This window comes from Bombina bombina, chromosome 1 (genome assembly GCF_027579735.1).
Source record: "Bombina bombina isolate aBomBom1 chromosome 1, aBomBom1.pri, whole genome shotgun sequence".
Taxonomy (NCBI): Eukaryota; Metazoa; Chordata; class Amphibia; order Anura; family Bombinatoridae; genus Bombina; species Bombina bombina.
The window spans coordinates 1,485,877,226-1,485,903,619 of NC_069499.1; the positions used below are offsets into that span (position 1 = coordinate 1,485,877,226).

A 26,394-nucleotide genomic window follows, 5' to 3' on the forward strand; every position below is an offset into this window, starting at 1 on the left:
CTTTAAGGCGTGTTATGGAAATATGAAATATAAAATATTAAAATAAAATAATTATTAAACATGATTATAGGTACTGTAAACAATATATATATAAATATATATATATTTTTTTCTATGTATTTAGATTTTTTTAATGTATACATACACACATACGTATTTACATGTTTATATACATACATATATACATGTTTATGTATGTATATATAAATATATATATATATATATATATAGTTACAAATTCTTGCCTTGTAAATTATATATATATATATATATATACATATGTGTATACATGTGTATTTATTTTATATGTGTATATATGTATGTATATACAGTCCAACAGGGCGCACTCTCACCATCAAGTCCAGCAACCAGGGTGCAGGCAGAAAATTATGAATAATCCATGACAGGCATGCACTCTTTGGAATTTTTTAAATGTGCTTTATTGTGAACAATACAAAAGTAATGCTGTGACGTTTCGAGGATCTCACCCCTTCATCAGACTCAGTGTATATACATATATAAGCAAATGTAGAAAGTGACACGCTCCAGCAAATTCCATATAATAAAACTTTTTACTTTATTTGTAATCCTTAAAAATAACAAGCCACCAATACAAAAACATGAGAAGCGCAGCACAGCAGCTTACGCGTTTCGGGTGTGACCCGTAATCATAGCCTACCTAGTGCACATCCCAACTACCTTTAAAACACTATACTATTACACGATTGGTCTAAAATTAAAAGGAGGAGTTGCGCTATACTCATGTGCCACCTGTGTACTAGTGCACGTTTAAAAAGAGAAAAATTGTTCACCTTTGAGTGAATGAATATATTATGTTGACTTTGGAGAAAAAAGCCCTTCATACATGTATATTAGGAGAACAAGAGCACATGCAGTTACTCACATACATTTAAACTTGAATATTAGTATGCTAAAAAGCAAATAACTTGGACACCGATTGTAATAATAACAAGTTATACCTAGACATAGTGTATTATATAACTACTACCTATATTTATGAAATCTATACATAGATTGTTATATGCTAGACATAAGCATATGTATTTGAGGTATTGTTGTTATATTAAGTTAAACTATGTTAAACCCTGTTTCTCCAACATTGGTGTGTCCGGTCCACGGCGTCATCCTTACTTGTGGGAAATATCTCTTCCCCAACAGGAAATGGCAAAGAGTCCCAGCAAAGCTGGCCATATAGTCCCTCCTAGGCTCCGCCCACTCCAGTCATTCTCTTTACCGTTGCACAGGCAACATCTCCACGGAGATGGTTAAGAGTATGTGGTGTTTAAATGTAGTTTTTTTATTCTACTATCAAGAGTTTGTTATTTTAAAATAGTGCTGGTATGTACTATTTACTCTGAAACAGAAAAGGATGAAGATTTCTGTTTGTGAGAGGAAGATGATTTTAGCAGACAGTAACTAAAATCGATTGCTGTTTCCACATAGGACTGTTGAGATGAAGTAACTTCAGTTGGGGGAAACAGTTAGCAGACTTTTCTGCTTAAGGTATGACTAGCCATATTTCTAACAAGACTGTGTAATGCTGGAAGGCTGTCATTTCCCCTCATGGGGACCGGTAAGCCATTTTCTTAGTTTCAAAGGGCTTAATATGGGCTATAAAACTGGTAGACACTTTTATGGGCTAAATCGATTGCTTTATTTGGACATTTTATACATGTTTATGCTGATAATTCACACTTATAAACTTGGGGAACGTTTTTTAACGTCAGGCACTATGTTAGACACCTTTTCCAGTCAGGGAGGGCCTTCCCAGTTGTAGGCTGAGCCTCATTTTCGCGCCATTACTGCGCAGTTGTTTTTGAGAGCAAGACATGCAGATGCATGTGTGAGGACCTGAAAGTAGTTGGAAAAGTTTCTAGAAGGCGTCATTTGGTATCGTATTCCCCTCTGGACTTGGTTAGATCACAGCAAAGGCTGTAGCTGGGACTGTATAGGGGTTAAATTTGTAAACGGCTCCGGTTCCGTTATTTTAAGGGTTAAAGCTCTGAAAATTGGTATGCAATACTTTTAATGCTTTAAGACACTGTGGTGAAATTTTGGTAAATTTTGAACAATTCCTTCATACTTTTTCACATAATCAGTAATAAAGTGTGATCTGTTTAAAATTTAAAGAGACAGTAACGGTTTTGTTTTAAAACGGTTTTTGTGCTTTATTGACAAGTTTAAGCCTGTTTAACATGTCTGTGCCTTCGGATAAGCTATGTTCTATATGTATGAAAGCCAATGTGTCTCCCCATTCAAAATGTGATAATTGTGCCATAGCGTCCAAACAAAGTAAGGACAGTACTGCCACAGATAATGAAATTGCCCAAGATGATTCCTCAGATGAGGGGAGTAGACATGATACTACATCATCTCCTACTGTGTCTACACCAGTTTTGCCCACGCAGGAGGCCCCTAGTACATCTAGCGCGCCAATGCTTATTACCATGCAACAATTGACGGCTGTAATGGATAACTCCATAGCAAATATTTTATCCAAAATGCCTGCATATCAGAGAAAGCGCAATTGCTCTGTTTTAAACACTGAAGAGCAGGAGGGCGCTGATGATAATTGTTCTGTCATACCCTCACACCAATCTGAAGTGGCCATGAGGGAGGTTTTGTCAGATGGGGAAATTTCAGATTCAGGAAAAATTTCTCAACAAGCTGAACCTGATGTTGTGACATTTAAATTTAAATTAGAAAATCTCCGCTCACTACTTAAGGAGGTGTTATCTACTCTGGATGATTGTGACAACTTGGTCATTCCAGAGAAATTATGCAAGATGGACAAGTTTCTAGAGGTTCCGGTGCACCCCGACGCTTTTCCTATACCCAAGCGGGTGGCGGACATAGTGAATAAGGAGTGGGAGAAGCCCGGCATACCTTTTGTTCCCCCCCCTATATTTAAGAAATTATTTCCTATGGTCGACCCCAGAAAGGACTTATGGCAGACAGTCCCTAAGGTCGAGGGGGCAGTTTCTACTCTAAACAAGCGAACTACTATTCCTATCGAGGATAGTTGTGCTTTCAAATATCCTATGGATAAAAATTTGGAAGGTTTGCTTAAAAAGATTTTTGTACAGCAAGGTTACCTTCTACAACCCATTTCGTGCATTGTTCCTGTCACTACAGCAGCGTGGTTCTGGTTCGAGGAACTAGAAAAGTCGCTCAGTAGAGAGACTCCATATGAGGAGGTTATGGACAGAGTTCACGCACTTAAGTTGGCTAACTCTTTTATTTTAGATGCCGCTTTGCAATTAGCTAGATTAGCGGCGAAAAATTCAGGGTTTGCAATTGTGGCGCGCAGAGCGCTTTGGCTAAAGTCTTGGTCAGCGGATGTATCATCCAAGACAAAATTGCTTAACATCCCTTTCAAAGGTAAAACTCTCTTTGGGCCTGAATTGAAAGAGATTATCTCAGACATCACTGGGGGAAAGGACCACGCCCTTCCACAAGATAGGCCTTTCAAGGCCAAGAATAAGTCTAATTTTCGTTCCTTTCGCAATTTCAGGAACAGACCGGCCTCTAATTCTGCATCCTCTAAGCAAGAGGGTAATGCCTCACAGCCCAAACCAGCCTGGAAACCTATGCAAGGCTGGAACAAGGGTAAGCAGGCCAAGAAGCCTGCTGCTGCTAACAAAACAGCATGAAGGAGTAGCCCCCGATCCGGGACCGGATCTAGTAGGGGGCAGACTCTCTCTCTTTGCTCAGGCTTGGGCAAGAGATGTTCAGGATCCCTGGGCACTAGAAATAGTTTCTCAGGGTTATCTTCTGGAATTCAGGGAACTACCCCCAAGGGGAAGGTTCCACATGTCTCACTTATCCTTAAACCAAATAAAGAGACAGGCGTTCTTACATTGTGTAGAAGACCTGTTAAAGATGGGAGTGATACACCCTGTTCCAATGACGGAACAAGGAATGGGATTTTACTCAAATCTGTTCGTAGTTCCCAAAAAAGAGGGAACCTTCAGACCAATTCTGGATTTAAAGATCCTAAACAAATTTCTCAGGGTACCATCGTTCAAAATGGAAACCATTCGAACGATTCTACCCACTATCCAGGAAGGTCAATTTATGACTACCGTGGATCTAAAGGATGCGTACCTACATATTCCTATCCACAAAGAACATCATCAGTTCCTAAGGTTCGCCTTTCTGGACAAACATTACCAGTTTGTGGCCCTCCCATTCGGGTTAGCCACTGCTCCAAGGATTTTCACAAAGGTACTCGGGTCCCTTCTAGCGGTTCTAAGACCGAGGGGCATTGCAGTAGTACCGTACTTGGACGACATTCTAATACAAGCGTCGTCCCTTTCAAAAGCAAAGGCTCATACAGACATCGTTCTGGCCTTTCTCAGATCTCACGGATGGAAGGTGAACATAGAAAAAAGTTCTCTGTCTCCGTCAACAAGAGTTCCCTTCTTGGGAACAATAATAGATTCCTTAGAAATGAGGATTTTTCTGACAGATGTCAGAAAGTCAAAACTTCTAAGCACTTGTCAAGTTCTTCACTCTGTTCCACGTCCTTCCATAGCTCAGTGCATGGAAGTAGTAGGGTTGATGGTTGCAGCAATGGACATAGTTCCTTTTGCACGAATTCATCTAAGACCATTACAACTGTGCATGCTCAAACAGTGGAATGGGGACTATACAGACTTGTCTCCAGTGATTCAAGTAGATCAGAAGACCAGAGATTCACTCCGTTGGTGGCTGACCCTGGACCATCTATCCCAGGGAATGAGCTTCCGCAGACCAGAGTGGGTCATTGTCACGACCGACGCCAGTCTAGTGGGCTGGGGCGCGGTCTGGGAATCCCTGAAAGCTCAGGGACTATGGTCTCGGGAAGAGTCTCTTCTCCCGATAAACATTCTGGAACTAAGAGCGATATTCAATGCTCTCAGGGCTTGGCCTCAGCTTGCAAAGGCCAGATTCATAAGATTCCAATCAGACAACATGACGACTGTTGCGTATATCAATCATCAGGGGGGAACAAGGAGTTCCCTAGCGATGAAAGAAGTGACCAAAATAATACAATGGGCGGAGGATCACTCCTGCCATCTATCTGCGATCCACATCCCAGGTGTGGAAAACTGGGAAGCGGATTATCTGAGTCGTCAGACATTCCATCCGGGGGAGTGGGAACTCCACCCGGAGATCTTTGCCCAGTTGACTCAATTATGGGGCATTCCAGACATGGATCTGATGGCGTCTCGTCAGAACTTCAAGGTTCCTTGCTACGGGTCCAGATCCAGGGATCCCAAGGCGACTCTAGTGGATGCACTAGTAGCACCTTGGACCTTCAACCTAGCTTATGTGTTTCCACCGTTTCCTCTCATTCCCAGGCTGGTAGCCAGGATCAAACAGGAGAGGGCCTCGGTGATCTTGATAGCTCCTGCGTGGCCACGCAGGACTTGGTATGCAGACCTGGTGAATATGTCATCGGTTCCTCCATGGAAGCTACCTTTGAGACAGGACCTTCTTGTTCAGGGTCCATTCGAACATCCAAATCTGGTCTCCCTCCAGCTGACGGCTTGGAGATTGAACGCTTGATTCTATCAAAGCGTGGGTTTTCAGATTCTGTGATAGATACTCTGGTTCAGGCCAGAAAACCGGTAACTAGAAAGATTTACCATAAAATATGGAAAAGATATATCTGTTGGTGTGAATCCAAGGGATTCCCATGGAATAAGATAAAAATTCCTAAGATTCTTTCCTTTCTGCAAGAAGGTTTGGATAAAGGATTATCTGCGAGTTCTCTAAAGGGACAGATTTCTGCTTTATCTGTCTTACTACACAAACGACTGGCAGCTGTGCCAGATGTTCAAGCATTTGTTCAGGCTCTGGTTAGGATCAAGCCTGTTTACAGACCTTTGACTCCTCCCTGGAGTCTAAATCTAGTTCTTTCAGTTCTTCAAGGGGTTCCGTTTGAACCTCTACATTCCATAGATATTAAGTTATTATCTTGGAAAGTTTTGTTTTTGGTTGCTATTTCTTCTGCTAGAAGAGTTTCAGAGTTATCTGCTCTGCAGTGTACTCCGCCCTATCTGGTGTTCCATTCAGATAAGGTTGTTTTGCGTACTAAGCCTGGTTTTCTTCCAAAGGTTGTTTCCAACAAGAATATTAACCAGGAGATAGTTGTACCTTCTTTGTGTCCGAAACCAGTTTCAAAGAAGGAACGTTTGCTACACAATTTAGATGTAGTCCGTGCTCTAAAATTCTACTTAGAAGCTACAAAAGAGTTCAGACAAACATCTTCTCTGTTTGTCGTCTATTCTGGTAAAAGGAGAGGTCAAAAAGCAACTTCTACCTCTCTTTCCTTTTGGCTTAAAAGCATCATCCGATTGGCTTATGAGACTGCCGGACGGCAGCCTCCTGAAAGAATCACAGCTCACTCCACTAGGGCTGTGGCTTCCACATGGGCCTTCAAGAACGAGGCTTCTGTTGATCAGATATGTAAGGCAGCGACTTGGTCTTCACTGCACACTTTTGCCAAATTTTTCAAATTTGATACTTTTGCTTCTTCGGAGGCTATTTTTGGGAGAAAGGTTTTGCAAGCCGTGGTGCCTTCCGTTTAGGTAACCTGATTTGCTCCCTCCCTTCATCCGTGTCCTAAAGCTTTGGTATTGGTTCCCACAAGTAAGGATGACGCCGTGGACCGGACACACCAATGTTGGAGAAAACAGAATTTATGCTTACCTGATAAATTACTTTCTCCAACGGTGTTTCCGGTCCACGGCCCGCCCTGGTTTTTTAATCAGGTCTGATTAATTATTTTCTCTAACTACAGTCACCACGGTACCATATGGTTTCTCCTATATTTTTCCTCCTGTCCGTCGGTCGAATGACTGGGGTGGGCGGAGCCTAGGAGGGACTATATGGCCAGCTTTGCTGGGACTCTTTGCCATTTCCTGTTGGGGAAGAGATATTTCCCACAAGTAAGGATGACGCCGTGGACCGGACACACCGTTGGAGAAAGTAATTTATCAGGTAAGCCTAAATTCTGTTTTTAAGTAAGTATATGTATTTATACGGACAACGGCATATGTTCCCCATAGCATACACAGACCACTTATAATACAGTGCTGTTGATATACCTAGAAAATTCTAGTTCAGGGTACCATATACTGCATATGTCAATGATGCCTGATTAGCCTGTAAAATGACAACAGAAAGAGTCTGTTAGTATATAGTAATTGACTAAATGGTGGAACATAACTTTATATTATCAGTGGTATTATAATATGCTGTATCTAAAGGATAGAAAAGAGAGAAGATTTGGCTAGGAAAATAAACTAGGTTTATAAATCCTAAATATCCATCTATATTAAAGTATATGGTCTTATTCCCAGAAATTTATTAGATCATACTTGGAGTTTAAACCTGCTGGATGTCTGGTCTTTAGTCTAAACATCCCAAAAATTTCTCTCTTGGCAAGAAGTTTATCCATGTCATCCCCTCTTTTAGACATTCTAACTTGTTCAATGGCACACCACTTCATTGTATTGAGATTGCCATTATGTGTTTCTGAGAAATGTCTTATGAGGGGGGTCGTGGATTTTCCTCTTCCAAGAGTAGAGAGATGTTCCCTCATCCTGGACTTAATATCCCTGGAAGTGAGTCCAATATACTGAATATTACATTGTGTGCATCTGATTGTGTAGATAACATTCTTGGACATACAGTTCATTAGGGATTTCATTTGGAAAACCTCTCCTGTGACACATGAGCTGAATTCATTTGTCCTGTCTAGATACTCACAGGGTTTGCATTTATTGTGCCCACAACCATACATCCCTGTACTCCTTAACCAAGTGCTGTTACTTGTTTCACCCTGTTTCAGAAGTGTTGGAGAGATTATTGTACCCAATGTAGGACTCTTTCTTGAACTACATCTGATGCCCTGTTTCACTAAGGAAGTTAATTTGTCATCAGCCGCTAAAATTGGAAAATGTTTCTTTATAACCCGTGTTATCTGTGGGTACTGAGAGCTATAACTGGTGACTGGTAACTCCTGAAAATGCTTTTTGTGACTTATTTCCACTCCTAAGGAGTGCTGTTCTCTGTTTCTCATTGCATTGTTTCTTAGCTTTGATTATAGTATTTTATGGTAACCCCTTTCAATAAGCCTCTGTTGTAATGCATCAGCTTGTTCTTTGAAAACACTTGTGTCACTACAGTTTCTTTTCAAGCGAAGGAATTCCCCTTTTGCCACTGCTGCTGGTATGTGTTTTGGATAACAACTTTTCCCATGCAGGAGGGAATTACCCGAAATCGGTTTCCTGTATGTTTTGGTCATTATAGTACCATCCCTCATACCCATGAGGGTCAAATCCAGATAATTAATCTCAGTAGGTTAGATCTCATATTCAAAGCTAAATCCAATCTGGTTTTGATTGAGATAATTTATGAAGGAATGTATGTCTTCATATGACCCCCCTCCATATAAATATGAGGTCGTCTATATATCTCCTGTACATGAGTATGTCTTGCTTGTATTGGTTCCTATCTCCAAAGATGTGGAAGAGCTCCCACCAACCTAAAAATAGGTTGGCGTATGATGGGGCAAATTTAGCTCCCATTGCCGTTCCACACCTTTGGAGATAGAATACCCCTTCAAATTGAAAGAAGTTGTGTGTTAATAAAAATCTTGTGACCCTCAATATGAAAAGTTGAAAATCCACTGTGTAATCCGTAAATTTTCGTAGAAAGAAACTGACTGCTTTAATTCCCTCCTCGTGTGGTATTGAGGAGTATAAAGATATTGCAGTATCTTGCAGTATCTTTATACTCCTCAATAAATACATATTCATATATATATTTTTAAATAGATATTCATATATATATATATTAGTATGTACCTATATTATATTATTTTTATATATATATATATATATATATATATATATATACAGGGAGTGCAGAATTATTAGGCAAATGAGTATTTTGACCACATCATCCTCTTTATGCATGTTGTCTTACTCCAAGCTGTATAGGCTTGAAAGCCTACTACCAATTAAGCATATTAGGTGATGTGCATCTCTGTAATGAGAAGGGGTGTGGTCTAATGACATCAACACCCTATATCAGGTGTGCATAATTATTAGGCAACTTCCTTTCCTTTGGCAAAATGGGTCAAAAGAAGGACTTGACAGGCTCAGAAAAGTCAAAAATAGTGAGATATCTTGCAGAGGGATGCAGCACTCTTAAAATTGCAAAGCTTCTGAAGCGTGATCATCGAACAATCAAGCGTTTCATTCAAAATAGTCAACAGGGTCGCAAGAAGCGTGTGGAAAAACCAAGGAGCAAAAGAACTGCCCATGAACTGAGAAAAGTCAAGCGTGCAGCTGCCAAGATGCCACTTGCCACCAGTTTGGCCATATTTCAGAGCTGCAACATCACTGGAGTGCCCAAAAGCACAAGGTGTGCAATACTCAGAGACATGGCCAAGGTAAGAAAGGCTGAAAGACGACCACCACTGAATAAGACACACAAGCTGAAACGTCAAGACTGGGCCAAGAAATATCTCAAGACTGATTTTTCTAAGGTTTTATGGACTGATGAAATGAGAGTGAGTCTTGATGGGCCAGATCGATGGGCCCGTGGCTGGATTGGTAAAGGGCAGAGAGCTTCAGTCCGACTCAGACGCCAGCAAGGTGGAGGTGGAGTACTGGTTTGGGCTGGTATCATCAAAGATGAGCTTGTGGGGCCTTTTCGGGTTGAGGATGGAGTCAAGCTCAACTCCCAGTCCTACTGCCAGTTTCTGGAAGACACCTTCTTCAAGCAGTGGTACAGGAAGAAGTCTGCATCCTTCAAGAAAAACATGATTTTCATGCAGGACAATGCTCCATCACACGCGTCCAAGTACTCCACAGCGTGGCTGGCAAGAAAGGGTATAAAAGAAGAAAATCTAATGACATGGCCTCCTTGTTCACCTGATCTGAACCCCATTGAGAACCTGTGGTCCATCATCAAATGTGAGATTTACAAGGAGGGAAAACAGTACACCTCTCTGAACAGTGTCTGGGAGGCAGTGGTTGCTGCTGCACGCAATGTTGATGGTGAACAGATCAAAACACTGACAGAATCCATGGATGGCAGGCTTTTGAGTGTCCTTGCAAAGAAAGGTGGCTATATTGGTCACTGATTTGTTTTTGTTTTGATTTTGAATGTCAGAAATGTATATTTGTGAATGTTGAGATGTTATATTGGTTTCACTGGTAAAAATAAATAATTGAAATGGGTATATATTTGTTTTTTGTTAAGTTGCCTAATAATTATGCACAGTAATAGTCACCTGCACACACAGATATCCCCCTAAAATAGCTATAACTAAAAACAAACTAAAAACTACTTCCAAAACTATTCAGCTTTGATATTAATTAGTTTTTTGGGTTCATTGAGAACATGGTTGTTGTTCAATAATAAAATTAATCCTCAAAAATACAACTTGCCTAATAATTCTGCACTCCCTGTATATATATATATATATATATATATATATATAAAAACATGTTCTTATATGTGAAATTATCTTAAAGGGACAGTTTACACCAGAATTGTTATTGTTTTAAAAGATAGATAATCCCTTTATTACCCATTCCCTAGTTTTGCATAACCAACACAGTTATTTTGAAAACACTTTTCACCTCTGTGATTACCTTGTATCTAAGCCTCTGCAGACTGCCCCCTTATTTCAGTTCTTTTGACAGACTTGTATTTTAGGCAATTAGTGCTAACTCTTAAATAACTCCACATGCATGAGCACAATGTAATTTATATGAAACACATAAACTAATGCCCTCTAGCTGTGAAACACTGTCAAATGCATTCAGATAAGAGGCGGCCTTCAAGGGCTTAGAAATTAGCATATGAGCCTACCTAGGTTTAGCTTTCAACTAAGAATACCAAGAGAACAAAGCAAAATTGGTAATAAAAGTAAATTGGAAAGTTGTTTAAAATGACATACCCTATCTGAATCATGAAAGTTTATTTTGGACTAGACTTTCCCTATAACTACCTTTGGGTTAGAGATATATATTTAAAGGGGCATAAAACCCAAAATTCTTCTTTCATGATTCAGACAGAACATAAAAATTTAAATAACTTTCCAATTTACTTCTATTTTCAAATTTTATTTCCTGTCATGTAGTGCTCCAGATGGGTGCACGCTACCTATCTAGATATCTCTTCAAGAGAAAATAACATGAGTATGATGCAAATTTGATAATAGAAGTAAATTGGAAAAAATTTTTCCAGTTTGCGCTCTCCATTAAAGTCTATGGGAAGAAAAAGTTAGCGCGGTCGCAATATCCTAAGTCCCGACGTTCATTTTACTTTCAACTTCAATGACGTGTGCTAACCCGCACATGTTAAAAGTTTACTTCTTGGGTTGTTTGTGCACGTGTGAAAACGCGAAATAGTGCACCACATGTAATCGGGCCCCTAAGCAGATAAGAAATTGAAAGCCAATTAAACTCACAAAATGACTGTGACTTGCTGTATTTACTCCAGTAAAAAGCCAAGATTGGCTCCTCAAAATAAGGCAAGTGGTGGTGGTGGGGGTTTGGTATTGAAAAACAATTGCAGCAAACTAGGTGTTAATGCATTCAAAATTTGTAAACATTTACCTAACATGTTAATGAATTTATTGCAAGACAACAGAAATATTGTAGTTACTATGGGGTAGATTTAACAAGTGCCAGGCGGACATGATTCGCTAAAAGGTGGCGGAGAAGTTATGACCGCTGCTTCTTAACTTACGTTTCAGGCGAGCCTGAAACTTTGGGCGTAGAAAGCAGCATCCACTGTTTGTTAAATCTACCCCAATGTCTTTACTTTTTAGTTAAATCTGTTTTTATGCAATCAGTTTGCTTTTTTTCATATAGGTATTTTTTTCTTTTATTTGCAGATTTTACTTTCATACAGTTTGAGGATGAAGAGAAACTAAAATCTGAAACATATACATTCAACAGTGCTTATATTATATTTAAAGATTCCATGTCTTACGAACTTACCTTTTATTCTGACTCTAAACCGATATCGACGTCGTATACAAGCTCTAGAGGTAGGAGATCTAAACTTGAGAACAATGAGAAAATATTTGTCATATGCTAGTTGTTCTTATTGCTTGTTTTTCCTTTAATTTAACTCTGAAAATTGTGCTTTTTTGTGGCAGTTCTATATAGACCATTTTATTTTGTTGCAGTTTGGGTACCTGAAAGGTGGATATTAAAGGGACATAATACCCATATGCTTAATTACTTGAAAGTAATGAAGAGTAATTGTAAAAAGCTGGCAAGAAAATATCACCTGATTTTACTTCAAAATGTCTTCCGCTTAAAATAGTAAGCGCTCTGTGAACATTTATCCTTCAGCTAGTCAGCTGCATGTTGGAAAAAAACAAAAACAGCCAATCAGTTTCATCAGCGCTGATGTTACACTTTACTCTCATGGGATTTCACATAAATCTTGCAAGATTTCATATTAAACTTTAGGGCTGCAACTAACGATTATTTTCATAATCAATTAATCGGCCGATTATTTTTTCGATTAATCGACTAATCGGATAAAAAAAATCAATAATTGTTTCCTATATTTTAAATAAAATCCACATACTGAGTGTTACAAATATAAACTTCAGACTCAAACTTTACATTAACACAACTGTTTGTCCAATTTTTAAGCAGCAGAGAACAGTTTTATAATTAAACAAAACAAAACCACAAACTGTTTGGAAAGAGGTAGAACTAGAAAGAGACTATCACTGTTAATAACATTCTGTTATTCACTCTTTCAGAAACTTTGCATTGAAATGCAAAAAATCTCAACATGTCCACATGCTTCTGGCTAAGGCTGGTTCTCTGTTTGCAGCTATATTTCCTGCAGCAGAGAAAAGGCACTAAGATGGTGTTGAGGTGCTTGAGATGTATAAGTAGGGTTTTGCCAATTTCACCAAAGTGGGATATTTATCTTTGTTAGCTCTTCACCAATGCAAAGGGGTTTTCACCTTGGCAAGGGGCCTCTCAATAAAGTAACCCTTGACTTCGTTCTTACATAAAAAATATATTGAATATCTATATGCAATGGTAAATAACCAGCTATAAGGTTAGGAGAAATATCTAGTCCGCTCTAAAAATAACAGATATATACATATAGGTTGAATCTGGTACATATTATCACAATACATTAAAAATATAAAAAAACAAATCAAACGCGCTAAGGACTGTATATCAATAACAGGACAAAGCCTTACACATTTATTTATACAGTACATATAATCAGCAATAACAAGCAATATGCTAATAATTGTGCATACAGATAATAGTGCACATCAATTTAAATAACTCCCACCAATCTAGGGGGTAGGTGTAAATAACAAGCTTGGTACTATATCATGAAAAGCATAGTTCCAAATCACCTGATTTAATATAAACAATCCAAATGATGACTATTATATCAGGGTTGTAAACTTATACTGTCCCGAGAAAAGGGAAAAGTAGATGTCTGTAGATGTCCTTTAGGCTAAGGACATAACCATAAAATACAATACCATATGCAGGAGGTCATTGGAGTGAAGCAGCTGGTGTTGTGCACAGACCAACTAATTGCAAACCAACTAATCGATTAATCGATTATGAGATTCGTTGACAACTATTTTCATAATCGATTATTATCGATTATGACGATTAGTTGTTGCAGCTCTATTAAACTTCCTTAAATTGGGGAAGGAAAAAACAGGATTGTGCTGTAAATGCCAGAAGCACGCTTTCTTGAAGGTCCTGGAACTAGCACCCTGATTGGCTGCTTAAAGTCCCTTTATAATAGGATTTGGTTACTGAGGAACATTTGAGGTTAAATATCTTCCTTTTTTTTTACACAGAGATGTTCAGGTGATATTTTTTGTCAGCTTTTTACAGCTTTGCTGCATCACTTTTCAAGTGATTCAACATTTAGATATCATGTCCCTTTAATTTATCTAGTATATTTGTACAGACTTTACTGGACAGCTAGTTGAAATGCTTGACACCAGGCTAACCTAATATGCGATGGTGCTAGGAATCTATAATGTATGAGTAGTGAGATACACATATATTGAAAAAGAAATCATTTTCTATTGTTTTGTCTCCATGTTCAGAAGATTGTGATCAAGGGGATTGTGATTCCACATCATATTACTACACAGCATTCACAGCATTGCAAGCCTGTCTTGATGCCGCCATAATCAAGGTAAATCTAAATATTTCACTAAGCTCTTCTTCAAGCAACTAAAAATATTTTCTTATGACCTGTTTTAAAGGGCCATAATTGTCGAAAATAAAAATGCTCTAATTTGTTAGAACATGTAATTTTTAGTCTATTGACCCTTCACTATTGTTTGTTTAACCCCCACAAAGGGGTTAAACAGACAGTAGAAATCCTGCTTGAGACCAGCAGAACACTGCTGGTCCCACGCAAAATAGCTGGAATGTCCTTTTAATTAGCCCATATTTTACTTTTGCTTTGGACATGTATCATTTGCTTCCACGAAAGCACCTGCAAAATAATGAAAATGCATTTAGTTTTTTTTTTTAATTAACCAGATTTTCCTGTTATATTGCATGTAAAATTCATGTCATATTGCTCAAATATCAAAATATAAAAAAAACATAATTTATACTTACCTGATAAATTCATTTCTTTCCTGGCATGGAGAGTCCATGAATCCATTTAATTACTAGTGGGAATTGAACTCCTTGCCACCAGGTGGAGGCAAAGAACACCCCAGCAAAGCTTAAAATATTCTCCCATTACCCATAATCCCCAGTCATTCAGCTGAGGAATTATGGAAAGAGAAGAAGACACAAAGGGTATAGAGGTGACTGAGGTTTAGAAAAATGACAAAAAGCCGTCTTAAAATAAGGGGCGGATCGTGGACTCTCCATTCCGGGAAAGAAAATAAGTTATCATGGAAGTATAATATATGTTTTCTCCTGTTAAGTGTAGTCAGTCCACGGGTCATCCATTACTTATGGGATTATAACTCCTCCCTAACAGGAAGTGCAAGAGGATCACCCAAGCAGAGCTGCTATATAGCTCCTCCCCTCTACGTCATACCCAGTCATTCTCTTGCACCTAACTAATAGATAGGACATGTGAGAGGACTGTGGTTGTTAAACTTAGTTTTTATTTCTTCAATCAAAAGTTTGTTATTTTAAACAGCATCGGAGTGTGTTGTTTTTTCTCAGGCAGCATTAGAAGAAGAATCTACCTGAGTTGTGTATGATCTTAGCGGACGTAACTAAGATCCATTTGCTGTTCTCGGCCATTCTGAGGAGCGAGGTAACTTCAGAACAGGGGACAGCGGGCAGGGTTCACCTGCAAGGAGGTATGTTGCAGTATATTATTTTCTAAGGAATGGAATTGACTGAGAAAATACTGCTAATACAGATGTAATGTAAGTACAGCCTTAAATGCAGTAGTAGCAACTGGTATCAGGCTGATATGTATGTATGTTGGCACTGAAGTATTTCTGGGGAATGGCACTTCACTAAGAAAATACTGTATACATATAACTTATAGCCTTTTCTGCAGTGAAAGCGACTAGCAACAGGCTTTTTAATAACATTTCATATATTTATATTTAAAACGTTTACTGGCATGTTAATCGTTTTTTCTATGAGGTACTTGGTGAAAAATTTTATGGGCATTATTTTTCCACATGGCTGTCGTTTGTTTTGAATAGAATCAGTTTACTGAGCTTCCCCACTGTTGTATTATGAGTGGGAGGGGCCTATTTTGGCGCTTTACTGCGCAGTAGAAATTCAGTCACAAGTCTTCCTTGTTCTCCCTGCACGATCCAGGACGTCTCTACAGAGCTCAGGGGTCTCCAAAACTAGTTTTGAGGGAGGTAATCACTCACAGCAGACCTGTGAGACTGTGCTTTGACTGTGATAAAAACGTATATATTTTTATTTGTTATCCGTTTTTTGGTATTAAGGGGTTAATCATCCATTTGCTAGTGGGTGCAATCCTTTGCTAAATTAATGCATTTAATGTGAAAATTTGGTTACTATAACTAATCCGGTTCATTGTTATTTCAACTGTGACAGTTTTGTGTGCTTCTTAAAGGCACAGTAACGTTTTTTATATTGCTTGTAAATTTATTTGAAAAGTATTTTCCAAGCTTGCTAGTCTAATTGCTAGTTTGTTTAAACATGTCTGACACAGAGGAATCTCTTTGTGCAATATGTTCAAAGGCCAATGTGGAGCCCAATAGAAATTTGTGTACTAATTGCATTGATGCTACTTTAAGTAAAAGCCAATCTGTACATGTCAAGAAAATTTCACCAGACAACGAGGGGGAAGTTATGCCGACTAACTCTCCTCACGTGTCAGTACCTGCATCTCCCGCTCAGGAGGTGCGTGATATTGTGGCGCCAAGTACATCAGGGCGGCCATTACAAATCACTTTGCAAGACATGGCTAATGTTATGACTGAAGTTTTATCTAAATTGCCAGAACTTAGGGGTAAACGCGACCACTCTGGGGTGAGAACAGAGTGCGCTGATAATACTAGGGCCATGTCTGATACTGCGTCACAATTTGCAGAACATGAAGACGGAGAGCTTCATTCTGTGGGTGACGGATCTGATCCAAATAAACTGGATTCAGACATTTCAAATTTTAAATTTAAGCTTGAGAACCTCCGTGTGTTACTAGGGGAGGTATTAGCGGCTCTGAATGATTGTAACACGGTTGCAATCCCAGAGAAAATATGTAGGCTGGATAAATATTTTGCGGTACCGACGTGTACTGACGTTTTTCCTATACCTAAAAGGCTTACAGAAATTGTTAACAAGGAGTGGGATAGACCCGGTGTGCCTTTCTCACCCCCTCCTATATTTAGAAAAATGTTTCCAATAGACGCCACCACACGGGACTTATGGCAGACGGTCCCTAAGGTGGAGGGAGCAGTTTCTACTTTAGCTAAGCGTACCACTATCCCGGTGGAGGATAGCTGTGCTTTTTCAGATCCAATGGATAAAAAGTTAGAGGGTTACCTTAAGAAAATGTTTGTTCAACAAGGTTTTATATTGCAACCCCTTGCATGCATTGCGCCTGTCACGGCTGCGGCGGCATTCTGGTTTGAGTCTCTGGAAGAGACCATTAGCTCAGCTACGTTGGATGAAATTACAGACAAGCTTAGAGTCCTTAAGCTAGCTAATTCATTTATTTCTGATGCCGTAGTACATTTAACTAAGCTTACGGCTAAGAACTCCGGATTCGCCATTCAGGCGCGCAGAGCGCTGTGGCTTAAATCCTGGTCAGCTGATGTGACTTCTAAATCTAAATTGCTTAACATACCTTTCAAAGGGCAGACATTATTCGGGCCCGGTTTGAAAGAAATTATCGCTGACATTACTGGAGGTAAGGGCCATGCCCTGCCTCAAGACAGAGCCAAACCAAGGGCTAGACAGTCTAATTTTCGTGCCTTTCGTAACTTCAAGGCAGGAGCAGCATCAACTTCCTCCGCTCCAAAACAGGAAGGAACTGTTGCTCGCTACAGACAGGGCTGGAAACCTAACCAGACCTGGAACAAGGGCAAGCAGGCCAGAAAACCTGCTGCTGCCCCTAAGACAGCATGAAGTGAGGGCCCCCAATCCGGAAGCGGATCTAGTGGGGGGCAGACTTTCTCTCTTCGCCCAGGCTTGGGCAAGAGATGTCCAGGATCCCTGGGCGTTAGAGATCATATCTCAGGGATATCTTCTGGACTTCAAAGCTTCTCCTCCAAAAGGGAGATTTCATCTTTCAAGGTTGTCAACAAACCAGATAAAGAAAGAGGCGTTTCTACGCTGTGTACAAGATCTTTTACTACTGGGAGTGATCCACCCGGTTCCGCGGTCGGAACACGGACAAGGGTTTTACTCAGATCTGTTTGTGGTTCCCAAGAAAGAAGGAACCTTCAGACCAATCTTGGATTTAAAGATCCTAAACAAATTCCTAAGAGTTCCATCGTTCAAAATGGAAACTATTCGGACAATCTTACCCATGATCCAAAAGGGTCAGTACATGACCACAGTGGATTTAAAGGATGCCTACCTTCACATACCGATTCACAAAGATCATTACCAGTACCTAAGGTTTGCCTTCCTAGACAGGCATTACCAGTTTGTAGCTCTTCCCTTCGGGTTAGCTACTGCTCCAAGAATCTTCACAAAGGTTCTGGGTTCTCTTCTGGCGGTACTAAGACCGCGAGGAATATCGGTAGCTCCGTACCTAGACGACATTCTGATACAAGCGTCAAGTTTCCAAGCTGCCAAGTCTCATACAGAGTTAGTACTGGCATTTCTAAGGTCACATGGGTGGAAGGTGAACGAAGAAAAGAGTTCTCTATTGCCACTCACAAGAGTTCCCTTCTTAGGGACTCTTATAGATTCGGTAGAAATGAAAATTTACCTGACAGAGGACAGGTTAACAAAACTCCTAAATGCTTGCCGTGTCCTTCATTCCATTCCACACCCGTCAGTGGCTCAATGCATGGAGGTAATCGGTTTAATGGTAGCGTCAATGGACATAGTTCCCTTTGCACCCCTGCATCTCAGACCACTGCAATTGTGCATGCTAAGTCAGTGGAATGGGGATTACTCAGATTTATCCCCTATGCTGAATCTGGATCAAGAGACCAGAAATTCTCTTCTATGGTGGCTCTCTCGGCCACATCTGTCCAAGGGGATGCCCTTCAGCAGACCAGATTGGACGATTGTAACAACAGACGCCAGCCTGCTAGGTAGGGGCGCTGTCTGGAATTCCCTGAAGACTCAGGGATCATGGACTCAGGAGGAGAGTCTCCTTCCCATAAACATTCTGGAATTAAGAGCAGTTTTCAATGCCCTTCTAGCTTGGCCTCAGCTAGCAACTCTGAGGTTCATCAGGTTTCAGTCGGACAACATCACGACTGTGGCTTACATCAACCATCAAGGAGGGACAAGGAGTTCCCTAGCGATGATGGAAGTCTCAAAGATAATTCACTGGGCAGAGTCTCACTCTTGCCACCTATCAGCGATCCACATCCCAGGCGTGGAGAACTGGGAGGCGGATTTTCTAAGTCGCCAGACTTTTCATCCGGGGGAGTGGGAACTTCATCCGGAGGTCTTTGCCCAAATACTTCGGCGTTGGGGCAAACCAGATCTGGATCTCATGGCGTCTCGCCAGAACGCCAAGCTTCCTTGTTACGGGTCCAGGTCCAGGGACCCGGGAGCGGTTCTGATAGATGCTCTGACAGCACCTTGGGCCTTCAAGATGGCTTATGTGTTTCCACCCTTCCCGATGCTTCCTCGATTGATTGCCAGGATCAAACAGGAGAGAGCATCGGTGATTCTAATAGCGCCTGCGTGGCCACGCAGGACCTGGTATGCAGATCTAGTGGACATGTCATCCTGTCCACCTTGGTCTCTGCCTCTGAGACAGGACCTTCTAATTCAGGGTCCTTTCAAACATCAAAATCTAATTTCTCTGAGGCTGACTGCATGGAGATTGAACGCTTGATTTTATCAAAGCGTGGATTTTCGGAGTCAGTAATTGATACCTTAATACAGGCTAGGAAACCTGTTACCAGGAAAATTTACCATAAAATATGGCGTAAATACTTACATTGGTGCGAATCCAAGAGTTACTCATGGAGTAAGGTTAGGATTCCTAGGATATTGTCTTTTCTACAAGAAGGTTTAGAAAAGGGTTTATCTGCTAGTTCTTTAAAGGGACAGATCTCAGCTCTGTCCATCCTTTTACACAAACGTCTGTCAGAAGTTCCAGACGTTCAGGCTTTTTGTCAGGCTTTGGCCAGGATTAAGCCTGTGTTTAAGACTGTTGCTCCGCCGTGGAGTTTAAACTTAGTTCTTAACGTTTTACAGGGTGTTCCGTTTGAACCCCTTCATTCCATTGATATCAAGCTGTTATCTTGGAAAGTTCTGTTTTTAATGGCTATTTCCTCGGCTCGAAGAGTCTCTGAGTTATCGGCCTTACATTGTGATTCTCCTTATCTGATTTTTCATTCAGACAAGGTAGTTCTGCGTACTAAACCTGGGTTCTTACCTAAGGTAGTCACTAACAGGAATATCAATCAAGAGATTGTTGTTCCATCATTGTGCCCTAACCCTTCTTCAAAGAAGGAACGACTTCTACACAATCTGGATGTAGTCCGTGCCCTGAAATTTTATTTACAGGCAACTAAAGATTTTCGCCAAACTTCTTCCCTGTTTGTCGTTTATTCTGGACAGAGGAGAGGTCAAAAAGCTTCTGCTACCTCTCTCTCTTTCTGGCTTCGTAGCATAATACGTTTAGCCTATGAGACTGCTGGACAGCAGCCTCCTGAAAGAATTACAGCTCATTCTACGAGAGCTGTGGCTTCCACTTGGGCCTTTAAGAATGAGGCCTCTGTTGAACAGATTTGCAAGGCTGCAACTTGGTCTTCACTTCACACTTTTTCCAAATTTTCCAAATTTGACACTTTTGCTTCTTCTGAGGCTGTTTTTGGGAGAAAGGTTCTTCAGGCAGTGGTTCCTTCCGTGTAAAGATCCTGCCTGTCCCTCCCGTCATCCGTGTACTTTTAGCTTTGGTATTGGTATCCCATAAGTAATGGATGACCCGTGGACTGACTACACTTAACAGGAGAAAACAAAATTTATGCTTACCTGATAAATTCCTTTCTCCTGTAGTGTAGTCAGTCCACGGCCCGCCCTGTCTTTTATGGCAGGTCTAAATTTTAAATTAAACTCCAGTCACCACTGCACCCTATAGTTTCTCCTTTCTCGTTTGGTTTCGGTCGAATGACTGGGTATGACGTAGAGGGGAGGAGCTATATAGCAGCTCTGCTTGGGTGATCCTCTTGCACTTCCTGTTAGGGAGGAGTTATAATCCCATAAGTAATGGATGACCCGTGGACTGACTACACTACAGGAGAAAGGAATTTATCAGGTAAGCATAAATTTTGTTTTCTTTCCAATGTCATGGAGAGTCCATGAATCTATTCAATTACTAGTGGGAACCAATACCAAAGCTAGAGTCCACAGAATGGAAGGGAGGGATACACAAGACAGGCGAACCTAAACAGAAGTCAACACTGCTTGAAGAACTTTCCTTCCAAAGGAAGCCTCAGCTGAGGCAAAAACATCACATTTGTAAAATTTTGAAAAAATATGCAATGGTGACCAAGTGGCCACCTTGCAAATCTGTTCCATAGAAGCATTATTTTTAAAGGCCAAAGAGGAAGCGAGAGGCTTAGTTGAGTGAGCCGTAATTTTCTCTGGAGGCTGCTGTCCAGCTGTCTCATAAGCCAATCGAATAACACTTCTTAACCAGAAGGAGAGAGTAGAAGAAGTGGCCTTCTGACCCCTCCGTTTATCGGAAAAGACAAGAAAAAGAGGAGAAGATTGACTAAAATCTTTTGTAGCCTGTAAATAAACTTTAAAGCATGCACAACATCCAGATTGTGCAAAAACCGCTTCTTCTTAGAGGAAGGATTAAGACAAAACTAAGGAACAACAATTTCTTGGTTAATATTGCGTTCCGAAACCACCTTAGGTAGAAATTCTATTTTAGTACGGAGAACCGCCTTATCCGCATGAAAAATAAGATGAGAATCACACTGTAGAGCCGAAAGCTCAGAAACTCTATGGGCAGAGGAAATTCCCAGCAGAAATAAAACCTTCCAGGAAAATAATTTGATATCAACAGAATGCATAGGCTCAAATGGAGCCTGCTGCAGAACTTTAAGAACCAGATTAAGACTCCAAGGAGGAGCAATGGACCTAAACACAGGCCTGATTCTAACCAAAGCCTGGACAAAAGATTGAACATCTGGCAAAATTGCCAGATGCTTCTGCAGAAGAATCGACAAAGCCGAAATCTGACCCTTTAGGGTACTGACTGATAAATCTTTCCCCAGGCCCTCCTGATGAAAGGATAGAATACCGGGAATTGTCACCTGACTCCAAGAAAAACCCCTAGATCCGCACCAATGAAGGTATTTAAGCCATACCTTATAATAAATCTTGCGAGTAACAGGCTTACGAGCCTGAATCATACTCTCAATAACCTTCATAGAAAACCTTGTCTGGACAAGACTAAGAGTTTAATCTCCAAGCAGTCAGCTTAAGAGAGACTAAGTTTGGATGGAGGAAGGGACCCTAAAGTAGAAGATTCTTCCTCAGAGGCAATTTCCATGGGGGAAATGACGACATCCTCACTAGGTCCGCAAACCAAGTTCTGTGAGGCCACGCTGGAGCTATTAGAATCGAAGCCTGCTCCTGTTTTATACAAGCTATCACCCGAGGAAGGAGGGCAACCAGAGGAAACAGATAAATTAGACAGAAATTCATGGCACTGCCAGAGCTGCTTGAGGATCTCTTGATCTCACAACGAAGTTGGCGTTTAGACGAGATGCCATCAGATCCAGCTCCAGAGCTCCCCATTTGAGGGTCAACATCGAGAAAACTTCCGGATGGAGAGCCCATTCCCCTGGATGACACGTCTGACTGCTTAGATAATTTGCTTCCCAGTTGTCCACCCCTGGGATATGAATGGCAGAGACATGACAATTGTGAGACTCTGCCCACTGTAGAATGCGAGTCACCTTCTTCATAGCTAACAAGCTCAGAGTTCCTCCTTGGTGGTTGATATACGCCACCGAAGTGATGTTGTCCGATTGAAATCTGATAAACTGGACTGAACTTAGTTGAGGCAAAGCTGTTAGAGCATTGAGAATTGCTCTCAATTTTAGAATATTTATAGGGAGGGCAGACTCCTCCAGAGTCTAAAGTCCATAAGCTCTTAGGGACCCCCAAACTGCTCCCCAGTCTAACAGGCTGGCATTCGTGGTCACAATCTCCCAAGAAGGTCTCGGGAAACAAGTGCCCTGAGACAAATGGTCCTGGGAGATCCACCAAGACAGAAAAATCCTTGTCTGACAGTCTAAAACTATCCTCTGAGAGAGATCCGAGTAGTCTCCATTGATTGAGCATACATAACTGTAGATGTCTCAGATGGAAGTGAACAAACGGAATAATGTCCATGGATGCCACCATGAGACCAATTACTTCCATGCATACAGCCACTGATGGACGAACAGAGGACTGAAGAGAACGACAGGCTTCCAGAAGCTTGAATTTTCTGACCTCCGTCAAAAAAATCTTCATAGATACTGAGTCTATAATTGTCCCCAGAAAACATACCCTGGTACTTGGCACCAAGGAACTCTTCCCTAGATTTGCCTTCCACCTGTGAAAGCGGAGAATAGCTAACAGAGAATCTGTATGGGATTTTGCTAACTGAAAAGATGGCGTCTGGACCAAGATATCATCCAGGTAAGGAGCCACCTCAATCCCTAGAGATCTGGCCACAGCCAACAGAGCCCCTAGAACCTTCGTAAAGATTTGAGGAGCAGTGGCAAGGCCGAAAGGCAGGGCTACAAATTGGAAATATTGATCCAAAAAAGCGAACCTCAGGAACCTGAAATGTTCCCTGTGGATAGGCACATGAAGATACGCATCCTTTAGGTCTATTGTGGTAATAAACTGACCCTCCTGAACTAGAGGGAGAATAGAACGAATAGTCTCCATCTTGAAAGACGGGACTTTGAGAGACTTGAGGTCTAAAATGGGTCAAAAAGTTCCCTCCTTCTTAGGAACCACAAAAAGATTTGAATAAAATCCCTGACCCTGTTTTTCTAAAGGAACTGGGATAATCACTCCCAGAGAGGACAAATCCCTTACGCAGTTTAAGAAGGCCTCTCTCTTTACCTGGCTTACAGATAATCTCGATAATAGCAATCTGTCCCTGGGGGGACAAGACTTGAATCCTATCCTGTATCCCTGGGAGATTACATCCACTGCCCAAGGATCTGGAACGTCGCAAATCCGAGCATGCTGAAAGAAGGAAAGCCTGCCCCCTACTTGATCCAAAACTGGATCGGGGCGGCCACTTCATGCTGACTTAGCTTTAGCGGAAGGCTTTCTGGATTGCTTGTTCCAGAGCTGGCTAGCTTCTACAAGAAGTCTTGGCTTGCTCAGATTTAGAAGCCGAGGAAGATCTCTGTCCCTTGAAGTTACGAAAGAAAAGAAAATTAGAAGTCTGACGACCCTTGGGTCCAGAGGCGTAACTAGAAACCACAGGGCCCAGGTGCAAGAATCTAAGAAGGGCCCCCCCCACCACCCCTCCCCCCTCCAAAAAAAGGTGAATTTAATACTTTTTTTTTTTTTTTTTTACATATAACACAGAAAAAAAATGTGAATCAGATTACATGTCTGCAAAAGGAGGTACCCTGTGCCCACAGTCTGTGAGATGGTCTGACCCCCTATTACTTTATATATATATATATATATATATATATATATATATATATATATATATATATATAGCGACACTATTTAACCCCCAGTACTGAATATAGTAAGTTAGTGACACAGTCTGTGAGATGGTCTGACCCCTTATTACTGTATATAGTGACACTGTTTACCCCCTGCCCCCCCCCATGCTGTAGTAACAAGGTCTGTAATTTGCTGGTGGCAGGAAAAACGATCTAATGCCAGAAAATACGGTCTGTCTCCTTGAAAATCCCTTAAAAACAAACTTTCTGCATTCAGGAAGTAACTGAGTGGTCACATGATCGCAAATTCAAAAGTATGGTGCGGTCCAACAACTTTCTTAAAAAGATATTGCCCAAACTAAATAAAAGTTAAACTTTGTAAACAAGGAACTCCTAAGTGCTGCATCCTTCTCACCTAGTAGGTAAAAGTACTTACCTGTGGATCCATTGTAGGGCAGGTACAGCAAACAGGTGTGACAGAATCCTCACTGACATAGACCTGTAGATAAAGAAAAAAGAGAGTAACCAACCCTGGTTTTCTATATAGGGGTAGCAAAAATGTTGGACGTTAAGCAAAGACCACCTCGCCATCTTCCAACTGCTAAAAGCCACCATTACTCTTACTAAAGAGACACAGCATAACCCCAATCCTTGCTTGCAGGGAAATGTACCCATTACAAAATTAACAACTTGATTTCTTCAGACGCCTTCTTCGCACATCACCTACAATGTTCCACAGGCAAAGAATGACTGGGGATTGTGGGTAATGGGAGGATATTTGAAGCTTTGCTGGGGTGTTCTTTGTCTCCACCTGGTGGCCAGGAGTTGAATTCCCACTAGTAATCAAATGGATTTGTGGACTCTCCATGCCATTGAAAAGAAACAAGCCATATCTCAAATGCCTTTTTATTATATTCTAAAACTTTACTCACAATAAAGCACCAATTCTGCCATTCTGACACTTGTTCCATTACAATGACTTAATAGACCCAAATAGTTTGCACCGTTTACAGTATTGTATCAAAATAAAAGCTATTTGGAGCCAAATTAATTTGAATTTTTACAACATTTGCAAATAAACTACATTCTGCACTTAGATTTTATAAAGGAAAACACAGACATTTTATTTATAAAAATGGTTGTTTTATTCGGAAGAAACCTGATCCTTAAACACTAGATAATAAATATAATACTGGTACAAATCCCCAAATCCGGAATTCCAAAATCCAAACGTAATTTTTTTTTTTATTGAGGTTGTACATATAAATAACATTCGTCAAAAAATCTGTAGTAAATACATTAGGTACCATCATAAATTGATTTAGCCATTACAATCAGAACTGTAAAAATTACAAAATACAAGGCTGCCAAAATACGAAAGATCAGTGCAAATCTATTCAACAAGTTACTACCGAACTATTGAAGTGGAACCTCATTTTACTTTTTACTTTTATATATAGGATAAATAGGATAAATGCACCTCTAATGACTCATGGACCCATGTAGATTAAATGACTTAGAGAAGGTGCCCGAATGTAAAACAACGGTCACTCTTGGACCTTAAGATAAGAGTAAGATTGATTTCCCCAAGTTGGAAAAGAGCAGCCACTCTTGGACCGCTGATAACAGAGTACAGTTGGAAAGGGGAATACAAAAGTAAAATGATGAAAGGGCCATTTTTGGACCCAATTTCTAACATTGATATATATAATGAGGGGGGAACCATCAATATAGGCTCTATAAATTAACCAGATAGGGTAAGGGTTGGAGTGTATGTCAGTATAGAGTGCTACAGGGAAATGTATAGCCATAGATAGGTATCTGCTTCTATCTAGCATTCAATTATTAGTACTGGTATAGGTACACTAGAGTGTATTCTCTCCTTAAGCCCATAATTTTGGAATCAATTAAGAAAGGGTTAGAAAGCGAAAGTCTTCCAAATGTCATTTATTTACATAAGTGGGTAATTGTCTACTGATATCAAGTGTAGTGGTCATAAGGAGAAGACTGTGATGTGCTATCTCGGCCGC

General features: G+C 40.5%; 1 protein-coding gene across 2 annotated transcripts in view; it reads left to right on the forward strand.

Annotated features, from left to right (window-relative positions):
• ABCA5 (ATP binding cassette subfamily A member 5) overlaps window positions 1–26,394 on the forward strand; it is a 477,891-nt gene that overhangs the window by 69,669 nt on the left and 381,828 nt on the right. For both annotated transcript variants that reach the window (XM_053707235.1, XM_053707226.1), the window contains exons 4-5: window positions 11,933–12,088; window positions 14,159–14,250. In XM_053707235.1, the coding sequence (XP_053563210.1) occupies window positions 11,933–12,088; window positions 14,159–14,250 (248 nt within the window). The remainder of the gene's footprint in view (window positions 1–11,932; window positions 12,089–14,158; window positions 14,251–26,394) is intronic.